We start from the raw sequence: 18,780 nt of genomic DNA, 5'->3' as shown, positions 1-18,780 counted from the left end.
GTTACAATATTTTTTTTATAATAAATTATTTGCACAGTTGAAAATGTAAAACAAAACAACATTCATTTATAAAGTAATCTTGTAGTAACAAAGTCGATCGCGTTTACTTGATGTCACATAACAAAGCTACTCCACGAAGCGTCCAATGTCTAGGATTGTGATCAGTTTCAAAGTCAATGGAACCAACGTATTTTTGATCCGTTCTTTGAGGCTTTCTATAAATTGGACATTCATATAACTTGGGATCCTTGCCCGCAGTAGTATTGATAGCATATATGTAAATGACGGGCATCTGTTCATACAAAACTTTCGGTTTGCTTTCAACGAGTTTACCAGTTTTGCGATCAAGAGAAGCACCCTCTAAAAATAAGCCGTGCACATAAACTCCTTCCTGTGGCGACTCCTTGATTTCCTCTTTGTTGTAACGCGTAATCAAATTTTGTAATACCACGGAATCCAAAGCCCACCCTTTGTGATTTCGTGTGACTTCCTACGAAATATTCTTATGCTAAATTTGTTCGGATGTAAATTATGCAATTATTGTTATTCGTTATCTAACCTGACGCATCGCTGTTAAAAATCCTTGCGGATTGAAAAATCCCGTCATCCAGTAAACGGTAGGTCTAGTAGTTTTGCACCAGAGTCGGAACTGAGCATCTCTCTCGAGTAGCTCGGTAAACCAGAAACCAAGTGTTGCTGATTCCCATGAAATTTTCAGCCACTTTTCCGGTAATCGAGCGTCGTACATTGCATCCAACGAATCGCGCAAAGCTTGGCTCATAACTATGGTGCCGTCAATGGCTAACTTAAGATTCGTCAAGGTGGTCCGCACTTCCTTGATTACTCGCGACATTCTTAAAAAAATTGAAATGAACCGAACGGAATAGGTATAAAGCAATAGGAGTGGCAAGGGCAAAGGAAGAACTAGAATACCTGTCGATTTCTTGACGTAAAAATATGGTCATAGGCTGCAGGGGTCCAAGCTTTTGAATGGCTTCTTTCACTTCAAAGGCGTTGTAATCTTTTGGCAGTTTGGTAAGCATGTCCTCGGCTAGTCTGTAGACAATGTTCTCTCTGGTCTCGCCACCTTGCGAGCCACCTTCTTTAGGTTGCACACTTAATATCGTATCCAGAATGCCCTTCGCGGTGTTGATTTGATAGGTGATGTCGGCGTTGGAGTGCAAGCCAAATACTTCAGGTGTATCGGCTTCGGGAAGACTATTGATGTAATCCACGTAGCCTTGCAGGTTTCGAGTTTGAGGAACTCTGTACCCCTTATAAAACTCGAAACCAGCTCGCAGAAGAACATCGCAGAACCAAACGTGAGTGAATGTTGTAAGTAGCCGCTTGTCAAAGTCATCGGTTACCCGACCTCCGTATTGGACCTACGTTTGGTTTCGGTTCAGTGATTGCGATCGAACGAAACGTACCGGGACAAACGACTGGTAATGAATAAAAGCTACCTCTCCGAGCATGTAGCAGACGGTCGGCCAAGACACTCCCTTCTTTGGATCCATATCATCGAGATGATTTTGAATGAACTGTACAGACGCAGCAAAGTCGGCTTGATTGAATTCATAGGGTATATTCCAGCCGAGCGGGCCAAACTTGCGTCGTTCTTGCACGACCGTATGTAGAAACGCGACTGCGTATAACAGCGGGGGCCACTGTGACTGAGTACTGTAGTCTAAGGTGTCTTGCGTGACGCCCTGATACGTCCGCTTCAAGCTCGCGCGTATCCCTTGGGGTGGCTCGTTGGTGAACTTTATAGCCATCTTTAATGAAATATCACGGATTGTCCGGACTGTTGATCGGATCGATGCTTTACATTGAAATCACTTGATTTAAGTTACCTGCAGCAGACCAATCGGAAATTGGGCGTGAACTTCAGTGGTCATCCACAGTCTAAACGACTCGTGAATTTGATCGGTCTCGACCAAGGCGTCCATCAATTCCGTACAAAACGGCAATGACAGATGAATATTTTGTAAAAGAACCCATCCACCAGTGAGCATTGCATCGTTGATCATCTTCCTTGCATGGAATTCTTGACCTTGGCCCATGGACACCGACCTAAGTTCTATAAGAAATAGGTCAATCAAGTTCTCGTTTTATCGTTACACTATCAAATGCGACGGGTGTAAAGATCAACCATACGGATAGACTTGGCTTTGGCTAGAGCAGTGATAAGCGGGCTCGGATCCGAGCCAATAGATAAGATGCATATGAGCGGAGTTCTCGGCTCCGATTCTCCCCACGTCACTTCTAGATCCAAAATTTTAGCCTCGCCGTATTCCTTTCCCAACGATTCAACTATGTACTTTCTGGCCTGAGAGAGCGTTCGATCAGGGCTCCAAGATCTAATCAACAATAGTTTTCGAAAAACATCCAAGCTCTTTTGATATCCACACGGTAAGTCTTCCTCTTCGGGCTTCTCTTTTTCGTACCATACTCGCCACTCTCGTTCACTGCCAAACAGCTCAAAGTCATTTTTCATAAAAAGGTTAATTATCACTTACATGTCACAATATTTTACCTGTACTCGATTTTCGTCAATAGTTCGGAGAAGACCTCTAGCTTATTTATTTCAATGAGATTCAGCCAGGTGATGTCAAGGATCCATCGGAATGGCTTGGGCGCAACAGCGTTCAAGTCGAGAGATGCTCCACCTTTGATGAAAGACATGAATTCGTCGTAAGTTATGAGACCTCGCTGACAGTCAATTTTCATGGCGAGCATCAGTGTGAATAGAGGCTTGTGTTTTTCGTACAAGCTGCGCAAAGTAAAACTCCAGACTTCGTAGGTCAAATGTCTCAAAATAATATTGATTCTCTCATTTGTTATCGCACTCTTTTCCGACTTGGTTATAGAATTGTCAAAAATAGTAAGGAATTGCTTGAGAGAGTTTTGGTACATAACGTTCACGTTGCTCATTTCGACAATTAAGAAATACAATATTGATCCTCTTGCGGCGACTGCTCGAAATTCTTCTCTCGCTACGGTGATTTTCTTTTCCGTTAGAGCTGCGACTTGAAGCTTTTCCTTGACGGATTCGGAAGTTGATTTAGTCTCTCTCAAGACCCCTAATGCAATACCAATAATCTCTTATCGCGTCATGTGTATTTCCAAGAAATTTTAGATAGATAATTAAAACATACCGATCAGTGCTTCATCGTCGACTAATGAGCCTTCAGACGATGTTAATCTGTGCAACAGTGTACTTTCGAGTTCTTTCATAGACCTTTGATTAGTCATGACCGACTCAAAAAGCGCTACTCTTTCAGCTTCCAAATCTGCCTTCTCCATAAGAATGACTCGACCGAGTAATTGATCCTCGAGTCCTAGCATAGTTACTGTGAAGTCAATTATCGACGTTTTAGCGGATATTTCTGGGCTATAGGCCGGATTAGGCAATTTCGTAGTGATGTATAACATGAAGCCTGGCATAACATCGCATTCTTTGTCGCCAACGATTACTTTTTCTATCGAGCCTGATTTAATAAAATTCTTTTCAAGCACGTTGTCAATCACGGGATCCAACTCTTCTGCGACATCTTCAATGAGCAGTGGTCGGCCTGTTGATTGAAAAATAAAATTTACTATAATATCAACTCCTTGTCTCGCTGATTCGTTACCAATATTTTGCAAATCTTACCCAATGACAAGCTATCTTCCAAGTGAGTTCTAAAGTATTTATGATTTAAAGAGGTAATTTGAAGCTCATTTGTCATTTCTTTATTCTTAATCCACATCTTTCCTTGGTTTTGAGGATCTATTAAAAGTGGATAAGATGAAGATTTAGTAACGATCAAGGCATTTTGTACCGATAGTTCGTCATTCGGAAGGCCTTGAAGAGTCCATTCTGAGACCGTAGCCGTATCTACTAGCATATTTGTAATATTCAAATCTTGAGTAAATGGAATTGTTCTTGAAGTCAGAATGTTCATCCACGAAGTTATAAGACCAGCACGGAATTGTTGATTGTAAGGACCGCAATAGGAAAGAAAGCCCGTAGCTAGTAGAACATCACCGACCAGTTTACCCAGTTGCACTTTGAACTCTTTGCTTTGTTCTGTCCATCGAATTTTTTCGCCACCTAAGCCATTAATCAGTGCCGTAGCAGCTGTCATTTTTCGCAAGCAAACGTTTGCATCGTCCGTCAATCTCTGCTTCTCTGACACAGCAGCATCGTACTGAGCTGCATGTTAGAAAGAAATTTTTAAGTTTTATCAACTATCTGTAAATGATTGATTAGGACATTTCACACGATGCCTGTTTGATCATACCTTTAACTGCCTGCAAAGCCATTTCCCTTTCGGATAACTCTATTTCCGCATCAGCGAGATCTTCCATCGCAACTTTTAATCTTGCTTCTTGCAGCGTTAAATTAGCTTTCAGCGGCAGAACTTCTTTATTAACGGAATGGAAGAAAGCCATAGCCTTTGTCCACGACAACAAACCAGCGACGTCACCGCACACTCTTCTCGCCATTTCCATGTTGTAATCTTCCATCTTGAAGTATGGTTGCAAAAGTTCAATCATCTCATCGTTAATCATGTCTTTTGGATAGTTTTGCAGCTGTAAAAGGAAAGTTGTACTGGCCATCATCTTCAACGACTCAACCCATGATGGTTTGGGACATGGCGCAGCTGTATCTGGCACCACGGGACCTACAGTTTTAACACAATGGTTTAGTACGAGAAATTAATCAACTGTTTTATCAACTCAATGGAATATGTGTAATAATATGAAATCACCCAATCTCCTTTGAAATAAAATTAGCACGCAGTCCATAATTCTCATAATAAGGTGTGGTGGTCTGCCCAGTTTTCGCACAGTTGCAATATGGGCTGGTTTGATAGTATTAAGCGCTGCTTCAGCTTCTTCCAGAGCAGGCTTTGCAGCTTCCAGCTTCTGTTCTGCCAAAGCTTTCTCTTCGGCTATACATGCCACCAATTGCTCGGCCTTTTCTTTAACCTTCTGCACCTGATTTTTAAAGGTCTCAGCCTGCATAGCTCGTTCCGTAACTTCCAATAATACTGTTTCTGCTGTCTGAGAAGCTTGAGCCAAATCTTTTTCCATTTCGGCTAGATCTCGTTTCAATATCTCTACCGATATTGAAGCCTCCTCGAGTTTTGCCAAACCAGTGTCCATTCGTCGTGCTCCTTCGCCGAGTTCATGTTGTTTCATTTTGTAAATATTTTTATAACCGCCAATAAAATTAAGGTATGATTTTGGAGTCACATGTGTTGCTCGCCGAAAACGTTGAAAATATTCGCTGGATGTTTCTGAAACAATATCTTGAATTGAGCCAAGTGCAGTAACTAGTTCAGTTTTTACCTCGGAACTGCAGGCTATTTCAAAATTGTGTAAAAAGTGATGAGCCACAAGAACTAAAGCATCTCTAGGCCATGGTTGAAACCTTAAAAGTTAAGAAATATTTATTATTGTTCTAAAAAAATTTTAGCTAATAATTAACAAAGTAATCAACCAATTTATGGTGCAGCCAGATATAAGTGCTGGAAAACGTTGTGCTCGGCTCCTGAATTTTTCTCCAACGGGAGAAAAACAAAATACTACATGTAAGTTTTGACAAGTCCTCTGCAGAAAATGTTCCATTACTACCTCGTTGTTTAGAGTTTTCTTTGGATTTTCGCGTTTAAGTACTGGAGTCAACTCGGCTATTATTTCAGCCCAGTCATCTTTACTGAATAAGTTACTAATTACTCCTGAACTTAATATATTATTCAAATATTCAAGAAATCCCTCTTCTTTGATATCAAGATCTGTGAAAATAAATGTGGTACCTTTTCCTTGGCCACCACAAGTTCGATATAAAAATCTAAGATCGTCCAAAAAATTGGTTGCATTGTACGATCTTGTGAGAGTTATTTGATGAGTTTTGTAACCAGCAATGAATGATGAGAGTTTCGTCAAACTTTGCTTTCCAGATCCTCCAACGCCCACCAGCATAACATTACCTCTAGGATGTCTTATTACACGCGATATTTTGACTAAATGTAACATTGCGTCTGGAAAAAATACGAGATCCATGCCTGCACCACGTTGCATTTCGTTGAATTGAGATAAAAACATTTCTAAACGATCGCGAAGGATCTGATACTCAAACACAGGCTCGTACACTTTAGGCAGTTCCATATCAGCATCCTCGCCTTCTTCACCCGTTGGCTCAGGAGCGTCTCTATAATAAATTTGCACAGGATGATCAATGTATTAAGAATAAATATGTTATAAACGCAAACATCAGTCTACATGTACTACCTCATGAAATCGACAAAAGCTGGATTTTCTTTGATCGTATTCACGTAAGATACTCCAAGCATCTCCGTTACAACTGTAATCAATTGTTTGCTAAACCAATCTTTGTCTGCTTGGAGTGTAAATCTATCGCTGAAAACTCTTTCGCACTCGTGTTTCCAAAGCAACATAAGTACTTGTTCCCTATCAATGACCGTGCACAACGTTCCCAGCATTCCTTGCCAAATTCTTGATAGATCTCTCAAATTAAATACGTAATGAAACTTTGCTGGTGTTGGTAAAAGCTTTGCTCTTGTATTCTGCCACAAGACTCTAGTGAGAGGTACTATTTTTTTGACTAGACTTCTAATCTCTGCACTGAAACCTCGCTTTGAATTGTAATGACCTTCGCCTAAAACTCCAAATATACGATCTATTGCTGCGTTATCAGGCAATGTGCAATTAAATATGCAAAACTGTCTCTTCAGTCTTGACGGTATATCGTTTCTTCCACCACCTGGTTGACCCATTGCTGCCATAAACGTAACGTCCACAATTGTTGTGAAATCTCCTGGCTTTTCAAGCGAGTAAAATCCTTTCATATCCATTGTTTGACGAACTATTTCATTGGTAACCTGATCACCCCATTCATTGATTTCTGGTAAATTAATATCATCAATAAAAACAATCATCTTTTTACCACTTGAAGGACCAAAAGTCATGCCCATTCTTTTCTCAACGTAACTTTCAATTGTTTTCTGAAACTGATGGGGACTTGTGGCTGAGCTAAAATTGAATGATCGGCTGAGCGTCGTATCCGGATTAGCTTTTTTCATGTACGCTTTCATCATTACTGTTTTGGCAGAGCCTTGCTCGCCTGTTAACAATACTGCTCTATCCTGCTTACCAATCAAATCTATTAAATATTCTATCCTTACATTATCGGGTATAGGTACCAATATGCTACTAAAGTCAGGCGTTGCGTACTCTGGATACACATAATTTGTTAACATGCTTGTCCAAGAGTCCCATTTACCTTTTTCGTTAACATAGTAATCAAAAACAGTAGCTTTGGAGTTCTTCTGTGAATAAGGCAAGTCAAGAGATTGCATGTTTTGTCGAAGATAATCATCGTATTTTTGTCTATCATCTTTCTCCAGTAAACCACCAATACTCCACACCAAAGCAAATGAATAAAAGCGACAAAGTTGTTCAGCGGTCATCGGCGTGGTTTTAAGGTGTTCAAATTCTTCTTCGAGCTCTTTTTCTTCTTCTTCGACTATTACTTCTGCAGGTATTAATCCTTCTAGTAAATATAGTATCTGTCGAACGATATTACACTGCAATACGTTTATTGCAAACACTAAAGTTTGAGTACTCCATGAGTAAATCTGTAATTTTGTGAAATAACACTTTCAACGAACGTTAAAAGCAATATGACATTAGTTTCAACATCTTACTCTTTCTTACCTGTGGAAAAGTTTCATGAAAGCATTGTTCGAAAACTTCTTTTTCTAACGCTGTTCTTCTTTTAAGCCAAGCAGTCACAACAGGATCCCAGTCCAATCCAGATGAACTCATATAGACCATACCATTTCTCGAAACAGTTGCTGGACTAGCATTGTCAATGTTGTGCGGCTCAAATATAATTTTACACGATGGAGACATCGGTAGTCGATCACCATTGGCCAGCGTTAATGTTTTATTATCATCGAGCACCGAATTAAGATTTTCGATCCATATACTGTCAACTGGTCCATCAAGAACGAGCCAAATATGTTCATCTTGTTTCGGTTTTAAAGTCTTTCGCCAAAGAGCCGAAAAGATACCATCCGTCCAGTCATTTGTGGCAACGTCTAATCGCCCAAACATTTGTGCCGCAGTTATACTTTTTGGGTTCATTCTCATCTCCCTGAAATATCATGTTATTTATTTAATATTGTATATTTATAACAAAGTACAAATCAAAGGGTTCATCTGTTATATATACCGATGTGGTTCTTCGCATTCAGTGAGAACTTTCATTAGTGTATGAATGCAAGTGGTTTTTCCTGCACCAGTAGGGCCTAATGTCATGATGCCATGCCTGACTCTTTGAGTTTCATATAATTGAATGAGTTTTAATACCCAAGGAGGATGATATATTAATCCATCTTCTTCAACTTGTTTTTCAATAGCGGCTTCAAGTTCTGGATAGGCTGTTTTTTCGAGAACTTGATTTGGAAATAAATCAGCCACCAAAGATATAAATAATGGCTCATCTTCATCTAAAATGTAAATTTTATACCGTATTATAACTGATAAAATATTATTTTATTGAAAGAACATACCTATTAATTTTGATAGGTTCATGTCTCTTAAAACTCTCATTACAATTGTACTTTCTGAATCTTTTGAATTAGTTCTTTTAGCAGCTCCTAATGATCGTAATACAGACAATATATTTCTCAACCCAAAATCATAATGTACTTGTTTTGTAAGCTGCTCCTCGCAAAGTTTGTATAGAGTATAGAATTTTCGAGCCAACGTTATATTTTCTAAAAAGCCACAACTGGCTAATTTGACTCTTATTATGATTTGTCTGTCAGGTACCATCATTGCCACTGTACGAAACTGTATTTTGAGATTCTCGGGCAATTCCTTTCTTCCCGCGTAGCCAGGATTCTAGAAAACCACATAGTATCCTCTTATTTTTTTTTATTAATCGCTGTGTGAAAACTTTGGAAATTCTTAATTTAAATAGATACCATTGTGATGAAAATTCCAAACTCTGGGCACAAGTCTACCTCATCTCCATCAGTAAAAAAAAATTGTTTCTTCTTCTCCTTTCTAGCTGATAAAACCACAGCAATCTGCTGAGCTGCCACTGAAAGCACAGGCAATTCTATTCGATTAAATTCATCGAAACATCCCCAAGAGCCACTTTGTGCTAGTCCTTTGTAAATGCGCCCGAGTCCTCGATAGTCCATCTGGTCTGAGCAGTTAAATACAACAACGTATTTAGCTAGAGTTTTACCCATATCTTTTACAGTCTCCGTTTTACCCGTGCCAGCGGGTCCGCAAGGCGAACCACCCATAGACATTGACAATGCTTGTGCTAATGTTATGTAGCATCTGCACAATGAATGCGGAATTGGCAATTTTTCAAGTCCACACGTTGATAAAAATTTGATCTAATGTTAACAATACTAACCTATCGGTAAGAGGAGTGATAACCAAACGTTCAGTACAACCTAGATACTCATTTTGATAGACAAAGACCACGTCGGTTATTGATATAGAAGTTTTGTCCAAATCCTCTTTGAAATAAAATCTACACTGTTTCAGCCACTCGAAGTCATTTACCGAGCGGACATTCAGACGGCACTGTTATCAATGTACAATTAGAGATGAAGTGAGATTATAAATATATAATAAAATATAAAGTTTGTTCTATCAAAGGAATTAGCTTACTAAAATGTCGAAAATATCACGTTGATGAACGTGAATCGTTATAAGGGTTTCAAATTTAATTCTATCAATTTTCGTCAAATCTCTTGTTGTCTGGTCAATAAGCGTATTTAGCAGCTCCAAAAAGCGATTATTGGTTTCTCCCATGATTTTTTTGTCAGCACGAGCTTGCATGAGAGCTACCTCAGCATCTCTAGTCCATATCATTTGTATACCCAATAAACCAACTTGAGCAGGCATTTTGTCAAGAAAACCAAGAAGATTGAAATTGGGATCATTAATCATCGTATATGCTTGACGAATGATGGAATGTAAAGATTGTTGAGAAGTTTGTAGCAGTTGTGTAAGCCAAGTTTCGACAGAACCTTCAGCTCGAACAGCTCTTTCCAGCTGGAATAGTTAGTCATAAGGCGTAATGAACATGTAAGTGCTTGTTTTAGAAAGAAAAAATTAAGCTGTATTAAGTTACTTGAATAATTTCTCCTTCCGATGAAATAATTGCAGTTATTTTATTGTATTCAATATCATGAAATTTCACATGTCTTGTATTGTCAAAAATGGATAATAAATGATTTTGTATGGTATGCGAATCGGACGCTTGGCCTAAAATTTCCAATAAAGCTGGGTCGGAGACAAAGAAAAATCTAGGGAACATCATTCGTTTTTTCTCTAGATATCCACTTAGAGATTTCTGACATAATTCCAGTTGCTCCTGCAGATGAGGTAACAGTTGCTTTAATAAATCATCACCTACACAGCAAGGGACTACTCCTGGAGTTTCATGTGCTCTTTGCATTATTTTTTGCCAGCTCTTATCAATTTTACTAAATCGCTTTGCTTCTTTTGGAAGTTGCTTGGCAATATCACCACCGACAAATACTGCTTCCAAATATACCCACATATTTTGCACAAGAAGCCAGCGTTCGAGAATCTCGTTGGTATTAGATAGATCACCTAACCACTGTTGAATCTGCTTGCGGAAAGGAGCATTGTATCGATTTGACATTAAAGAGCTCAAAATCATAAGGCTGTCTTCTGTGAATTTCAATAACAATTTGAATAATTACTCGAAAAACAACAAAAAGTCTTAGGATAATTACCTAATTGCCCGATGATCTCTGCAGTCGAATCACCACGAAGCAGTAGTTCGCCTCTGTTATTGAAAACTTGGAAAGACAACTCTGCTGCAGACCATTCGTTCACAACCTGTCTTAATTTAGCTTCAATATCTTTTTCTTTCATTGCCGAGATGCAAATATCTTCAATGTCTTCTTTATGTTTCAATAAAGGTGCTTCGAGTATATTTTTTAAGCAAAATCCCTCGCTCTCGAGATCAAACACGTGATTAGTTACCTCGACAATTCGCTGCCAGTGTCGAGGTTTCATTGCTTTGTTAGCCATTAATTCAAGTAATGGACACATATCGTTGAAGTCATCGATTGTTTTTTTCAAAGCAAAGAAAGCTGGCCACTCTTTTAGACCCTTTGGTAATTTTCTGCAGCGATTTTGAAATTCCATCAACTCATTGTTTATTTCTTCAATGTTAACCTTGGCAATAAAAATTTCAAATAGAATACTTGTTATCACTTTTAGATTTAGAGTTTCATGAAATGCTTTTAAAAGGTGAATAAAACTTTTTTGAAATAAGGTTTAAATATTCTATTTCAATTGTTCCTTCGATTATTTAAAATCATAAGCTATATTTGAATAACTAGAATTAAATATATCTGGTGTGAATGAAAGTACGATGTGAAAGTGAACACCAAAATTATATTTCAGCTATCAATTCTACGTACTACAATTTATAATATTATGTGCATCGCTACAGAAATTCTTACGACATAGATGATATGAATATTCAAAATGTTTGTAAATAATATGTAAAATGTGCTCTTATGAAAATTAGATTGAACTTATGAACTATTCGTGAGAGTGAATCACATGAAATTTCACCTCGCCCCAAGGAATGTCATAGTAACTGCTAACTCGGTCAATCACGTCATTATAAAGCTTGTACAATTTTTGTAAAAGATTAAGTTCCTTTCTGATTTGCGATAGTTCCGGATAATCGGTAATAGGCAAACCAAACAATTCTTCACCACTTTGATAAGTAAGTAGCTTGCGCCACATACCGTCGAATCGATTTTGGAAAAGTATTTGTCTGTCAGAGGCTTCGCGGGGCGTCAATCCTGGCTGCATTGGTCCAGATAAGCGATATTCTTCGCAGTAGTCTCCATTATCTGTACGGAATTTGTCAAGATTGTTACGCAACTCTTCCTCGAATTGCGGTTGAAGGGCTAGAAGCTGCACGTGAATGTCTAAGGCTCGTGCTTGCAATTGCTGCCAAGTGTACCTATAGCAAATACCGTTAATCGTGATAATACCTATCAGGTTAAAGGAAAAATTTTCAAAACTAGTTACCTAAGATTATCTACTTGTTCAAGACATTCACGATCTACGGGGACTTCGTATCTAGTTACAATATTGAAAGCTTCTTCAATGGGATCAATTCTCAGTTCCATGTCAACTTCTTGCTCTCGAATTTTTCTCAATGTATCCATAATCAAACGGACATCGTCGAGGTCACGAATTTGCCTGTCTAATTTTCTATCCATTTCGTTCATTACAGCATACACGTATTCCATTTCTCTTCTGTATTTCTTTTTAATTGCTTGCCCAATTTTATGTGTAGAGTCTAAAAAATGATCAGGAACAGAATATAGTATAAAAGTTCTCTACTTTCATCAAGAAATATAATTTTTACCCACTTTTTATCTCAGTGAGTAAAGCATATTTCAACTTTTCAGTCGAAACGGCAATAGAAGATCCAAATACTATCAAATCAGGCTCTGTAGCTAATTTGTCTTCAAGCTCTCCATGTTTTCTCAAAGTGCTTTCGAATTCTGTTAACGATATCTGCAAAAGCTCTCGCATACTCTTTTCACTTTTCCAAAGAAAGTTATATGGTTTCCACCGATTCAAGAAGTCTGCCAAATCCTAGAGAAATAAAACATAGCATTTATGACTTGAAATTTGTGAAGTACTTCCTTAATATAACATGGTTTTCTTAATGATTACTTGTCGAAGTTCTTGAGTACAAGTGCTTAACATTGAAAACATTTTGACGATTTCTTTGTTTTCCATAATTACAGAGTGGAAATTGCGCTTTTGAATTGGAAACGATGGCTTCTCTTCAGATACAATTTTGTATAACCTTCTTCGACGCATTTTTGCATCTTCCTGACTTTCCAGATTTCGTTTTTCATCTTGAGCTTTGTTAACTACATCCAATAAATTTCTTTTAGGAGCCCAGGGTAATGAGCGCCAAGAGGGCTTCAACGATAAATAACGTTACAATATTATTTTTCGTGAAATCTTATTTATAACGATTTACTCAGTAAATGCTGACTACCTTGTCATTTTTATCTTTACGACTAGCGTCCCACTGAGCAACGCCTTTGGCAACTCCGGCAATAGTCTTTCCAATAATCATTAAAGCTTCTTGGACATCATCAAGGCTAGGTTTGACTAATACTGACGGTATCATGAGGGTAGCATTCAATAGAAATACAGGACATGATACATCGTCTATGAGAATGGATTAAAGTAAAAAAAGATTAAATAAGTCATGATCTATCTCATGAATTGCCAGATGGTTACCTTCATCGATTTCTCGAGAGAATCGTCGTCTTATCAAATCAAGTGAGGTTTTTGTGACTTTTATTAATACGTCGACAACTTTTCTTGAATAATAGCTTCTCATTTCAGAGACGGCATTTCTCACCATTTCCTGCATTCCTTTAGAAAGGCTTCCTTCTGGCGTAGCTAAAAGTTGATGCGGATCATCGAAGTATGCCCACACAATAGACCAATCCTGTTGTTGTTGTTGCGATACTTCACTTGATTCTTGTCCAGTTACATCTATTAAGAGCAAACAGATAAAATGATGTGATAACTTGAAATCGATTTATCTTCTGGTAATACTAAAAGTTGGTATATTTTTTACCTTCATCGAGGAAGCTAAATTGATCAGTGTCGAGGATACCTTTGAAATTTTCCGCGGCATTTTTTACGAGTTCAAGAACTTCCTCTACTGCTTCCTCCACCATCAGGCTCTTTCTATGCAAATCTACGGCAGCAGTTCTACACGCTTCTTCGGTTTTCTCCAAAAAACCCTCAACACTCCAAGGCTCAGCCTCTGGTAAAGCGTGAAGTGTTGTCTTCTGCATACTTGCTAATACTTGGAGAATTCTAAGTCAACATATTATCGAAATTTTGTTTAATCGAAACTAATTTTATGAGCCTACTAAAAATTTTTTACTGACCGGTTAGTGTAAACGTCATGCACTCTGGTTATTAAAATATTAAAGGTTTTTATTTGCTCATGAGTATTTTGGCAAAAATCTTTCCAGTCAGGTTTTATCCACGTAAGTGAAACCAATGCAGGTTTGAATAACGAAGCAACTCGCACTAGATGAGGCAACAACAGAGGTCGTACTTCCAATTTTACACGCCTTGCTGTTTGGACAAAGTCTTCTATAACCAATTGTAATGAATCTTTAACTAAAGTAAAGTGTTCCTTTTTGGCTAGTATTGTTTTAGCAACTATCGGTATTTCTAGTTCTAGTTTTGCTAAACAATCAGCTTCGCGCAATAGAAGTACTATGCGCTTTTGCAAGTTCACTTTTATCTTTCTGTTCGATTCTGCTATCGTTAGTAAATTCCTGAAATTCCTTTTTATTAGTTTCTATTATATTTAAAGAGTTATTCTATGAAGTCTTTTATCATAAGCCATTTCATTGGAACCTACTTTTTCAAACAGTCTTCGACAACCCAAGAATTCTGATGTGTCCAGACTTCAACAATATCACCTTGATATTGAATAATCACAGTTATTGCATGATTATATCTTTTCACCAAATCGACAGTTGCAGGTAATGTCTTTAATATGGGATGATTTGAAACTGAAGTCGCCAATTCATCTAAATGTATTCTGTAAAAAAACAATTTTTTTTTTAATTTATTCATTTTTATACTTTCAAAATGCAAGAGACTTTTAATTATGGCTCTTGTCATATGTACATACTTTAATGATTTAGTCCAACTTAATCTTCCTGCAATCGGCGGCAAGTGTCTGGGCAAAGGAGGATCATCTCTTTGCTTTTTAAATAATCTCAGCGTGCGATCTATTTCCTTGTCACAGTATTTCACGACTAAATTATATTTTTCGTCCAATTTCGTCAAAGGAATTTTCTCGTTAACCTGATGAAAGTTGGCAACAAAAGTCTTGTTTATACATTAAGAGATTTCTTTTATAAGTAATTAAGGAACTTCAATTTGAGACGTATTATCGTTTTGGATTTCACTGTGTAATTAATACCTACAAGAAGGTAGTGGGAACCGATTGAAAAAAAAAAAACTGTTACTCAGTCGATTTTATAGAGAATAAGATTAAAAAATAGTAATATTAATTACATAGAGGCACATTGCGGTTTCGTATACCAGGCGTTTCAACAGTAAACAATTTCTTAAATACCTACTACAGAATAATACAAGGACTTATGAACAAATTTACGAACATTACTATACTGGGTGTGGTTAATAAAAAAACATAAGAGTGAAGTTCTATATAAGGTTGATTGTATAGCAACTATGATAACTAACATAATAGACTATGTGAACATAAGCTTAGTATATGTAATAATGATACACGTTTAGCTGTAGTTGAACACGTTACAACTTACAATCATTTTATAAGCTTTGATAAAGCTATAATTTCAGATACCGCAAAATCAAAGAAAGAGCGTGAATTTGCAGAAATGTTACATACTTACAATACACATAATAATATGAATAAGCAGTCCGATTCAATAAAACTTGAATAGTTTTATGAATATACTGCAGATATTATTAGATTATTTCTACATAATGAATACAAGTCGAGAAAACAATAGCAAAAACTATGTTCGTACACGTATCCAGATGCACGAGATGTCAAATACAGTTTAATATTGACATACGCTTCCTCTTAAATCTGACTGGTTTTAAAATTATAGCTCGACTTATTGACAGTATTGTTGATATATATTTCATATAAAATTTTGTATTTTTACCACTATTCCTGATGACGGGAATGTTTTTTATTCCCAAAAGGTTGACAAAATAGCATGGCTAAAGACTACTCAAACGTGCATGGATGGTAAATTTTTTTTCAACCGGATTTCACCGCCTTCTTGTAGAAATTAAGGAGCTTACCTTTTCAAAACGAGTTAAGAAACGAATTCCTTGTGGCGTTTCCCATACGTCCACATAATTTTTCTCAATGGTATTGCCAATATTTTTCTTTAAGGCATCAATCCTTGACATGAAAACATCGTAATCTCGATCAAAGTCAGCATTGCGAGGATCTAAATAGTCATATCCTTTGCTTGTAGCGAGTTTCTTTGCTTCCTCGAACGTTTTGATTGTTTCGTCAAGAGCTTCACAGTCAATCGATCATAAAAAACATGATTATTGGCTTCTATAAAAAATAAAATTTTAAGGGAAGTTGATTTGCGTACCTTCTCCCAAAAGTAAGCCTTCCATTCTCCTTTCAAACAGTTTCTGATAATCTTCTATCAAATCGAACATTGTTAATATTTTGCGTATTCTTGCGCAAAATGAATCAAATCGACCGAATACGTGCGTTTCTGAAAATGAAAATTCTTCTTCTGTAATAGCAGGAGAACAGCGAACCAACCGATAAGTTTCTCTGTAGGCCCTGAGAAATATGCATTATTATTGTTGAGTGATGGTAGTAGAGGTAGCCTGCTGAGTATTAGTATGATGTTCATCTATTAGTAAATAAAGTATTTTACTTGTTGAGTTTGAGACAATGTTTGAGTTTTTGCCTAGCGACTGATCGATCTTGTCCCCAGACGGTTTCACGTCCGCGCATAGTTACGTAATCTCTGCAGGCTGCTATCATTTGATTAGTGATTTTTACCATGAGAGAACTTGTCCTTTCCGAAGTGTTGTAATATCTAGAGACACTGTAAATTAACCTAACAGTTTGCAACAGAGATACCAGAGAGTCTCGCATCCTAACCTGCAGTGTCGACAAAAGTAAAGATTAAAGTGACCACCGTAAACTGAAATCATGCAATAAAAAGAAGCACCCACTGGATTATCTAAATAGAGACAGTGGCAGCACTTTTCTAGTGCTTGAATAAATTTGGCGTTATCTTTGGCTTCATTGAAACAGTAAGTTACCTCTTCATTGACGTCATCCCAGTCTTTAAGTAATTTTGATTTGGAAACTTGTAGGCAGAGCAAAGACATTTTCACCTCATTGTCCTGTACAATAGGACAATGTTCTATTACACTCGAAGAGTAAGCAAACATTGACAAGTAAAAGTAACAAGGGTTGGTCGAGGTATCGAACCTGAAGTCTCGCCACAAGTTGACTGAATTGCGCACCCCTCCTCTTCCAGTACTCAAGCTCTTGCTGTGGTCCCGAGCTGTCGTTTTCCCTTCTAACTTGCTTACTTTCTAGCATAAAGTCCTTGAGTTTTTTTATCCAAGCACGCACGCGCTTCTCCACAGTCTCGACATTACCGATCTTTGCTACGTAACTTCTTGCAGCTTCAGCATTGTGCACCTCTTCCATCAGCACCTGACCATCGTCGAATATGCTGTCGTCGTGTGCCACCTCCTCGCAAACTAAGCACGACTGCTAATATTATGATAGTAATCGTATCTTGGGTAGCTTATAGGAGGCGTCAACTGACCTTTGAGCGCACTGCAGAATGATCTCAATCCTGGTAGGAGGATGCTCTTGATCATTGGACAGTCGTCTTCGTCTTCGGCACCAGGATGGGCAAGAGCATCCATAAACACTCTCTCGATGACGCGCTGGATGTAAGGTATGATGCCAACCTTTGTCGCGTCGATCACACCGGTATACAGATCTTTTTGAAAACCTTCCTCTGGCAACTGCTTCGAAATGTTGATCCTGCACGACCACAGCGACATTAGCAGTTGGTGTCATCGGTGTGATAATCAGCTTTCGCGGCAATTACCGAAACATGTAGATGCAGATTCCCGTGCAGGCCATCTGCCAACCATCGGTGAGAAACAATTTTTTCTTTGGTGGTTCCTTCGGTTCTTTGACTTCCTTGACCTTGGTCACGGCTGCGTTTGCTTGGACTCGCGCATTAGTTGCTTTCGTAGGCCCCTGTCGACAATGACACTTGGCAATTGGCAAGAACAGCGTCAACCGAACAAGCGATGCGTAGATCTATACTCAACTATTTCGGTAGATCGTTGTATTTCAGGCTCCTCCATCTCCTGATAAAACCACATTAGGGTGGCCTTCATGTGTGGCAAAAACAATTGATTAATCTCGTCGAGCATGTCACCCTCGAATACGTGATCCATGACTTGGTGTCTAGGCAAGCCCGTTGCATCCATCAAAAGTTGGAAAGCAAATTCCAGCCGCGGATCCATCTCCCCTCGTCTTGCTTTGCGCTCACATTCTTCTCGCCTCCTCTGCAAAGCGCAACTCATTCTTGTCAAATTATCGATTATATCTGAAAAATGCTATAATGCTATAAATAGCGCAATCTCAAGTTAAATCCTGCTTGTTCTTTCGAAAAAACTATTAAGCTAGTGAGTTGAAATTTGTATGGCTTCCTAGGCGCTTTAATTATGTAAGTTTGGTCCCTGATTGCAAAGACATTATTTTCGCCAGCTTGCTCAATGAATTATATTTATATAGAGGTAACAGTTAGGGAGAAAGATGTAGTTATTTAGTTTGCAAGATAAACATGGATAAGATTTGACTGTAATACGATAAGTGATAAACCTGGAGAACGTCTCCTGTTTGCTCTTCATCGCTGGCCTCCTCTGAATTTTCGGATCTTTGATGGACAATTTTCGGGCCGTGAACGAACATGATTTCAACGGGATTTGTCGATCAAGTGAAAAATGAACTGACAAAACGAAGAGACAGGCATTTTCACGGAGTTGCTCAGTGCTGAGCCGTTGGAACGTTACTATGCTCGGCCAAACTGTTGAGAAAACATTGCAAAG

The 18,780-nt window shown here is 38.1% G+C and overlaps 1 protein-coding gene across 1 annotated transcript; it reads right to left on the bottom strand.

Annotated features, from left to right (window-relative positions):
- Window positions 1-56: 56 nt before the first annotated feature.
- On the bottom strand, window positions 57-18,643 carry LOC131664781 (dynein axonemal heavy chain 5). The gene is made up of 40 exons (XM_058936138.1): window positions 18,554-18,643; window positions 17,998-18,237; window positions 17,769-17,923; window positions 17,478-17,701; window positions 17,132-17,409; window positions 16,870-17,043; window positions 16,566-16,795; window positions 16,269-16,468; window positions 15,964-16,187; window positions 14,795-14,970; window positions 14,519-14,701; window positions 14,034-14,432; window positions 13,715-13,959; window positions 13,369-13,614; window positions 13,121-13,296; window positions 12,787-13,041; window positions 12,477-12,705; window positions 12,130-12,403; window positions 11,662-12,061; window positions 10,809-11,256; window positions 10,178-10,743; window positions 9,712-10,098; window positions 9,452-9,624; window positions 9,006-9,372; window positions 8,589-8,922; window positions 8,249-8,525; window positions 7,729-8,170; window positions 6,283-7,649; window positions 5,492-6,202; window positions 4,758-5,422; window positions 4,287-4,670; window positions 3,656-4,198; window positions 3,159-3,575; window positions 2,537-3,083; window positions 2,158-2,468; window positions 1,854-2,080; window positions 1,464-1,775; window positions 934-1,385; window positions 560-854; window positions 57-490 (listed from the first exon to the last, which is right to left on the bottom strand). Exons 1-40 carry the CDS (start codon window positions 18,641-18,643, stop codon window positions 104-106), a joined length of 14,010 nt encoding a protein of 4,669 aa, XP_058792121.1. The 3' UTR covers window positions 57-103.
- Between the last annotated feature and the right edge of the window lie 137 nt (window positions 18,644-18,780).

The sequence above is a fragment of the Phymastichus coffea genome, unplaced genomic scaffold (genome assembly GCF_024137745.1).
Source record: "Phymastichus coffea isolate CEN01 unplaced genomic scaffold, Cenicafe_Pcof_1.1 PCOF00045, whole genome shotgun sequence".
Taxonomy (NCBI): Eukaryota; Metazoa; Arthropoda; class Insecta; order Hymenoptera; family Eulophidae; genus Phymastichus; species Phymastichus coffea.
This window is presented reverse-complemented; position numbering and strand designations above follow the sequence as displayed.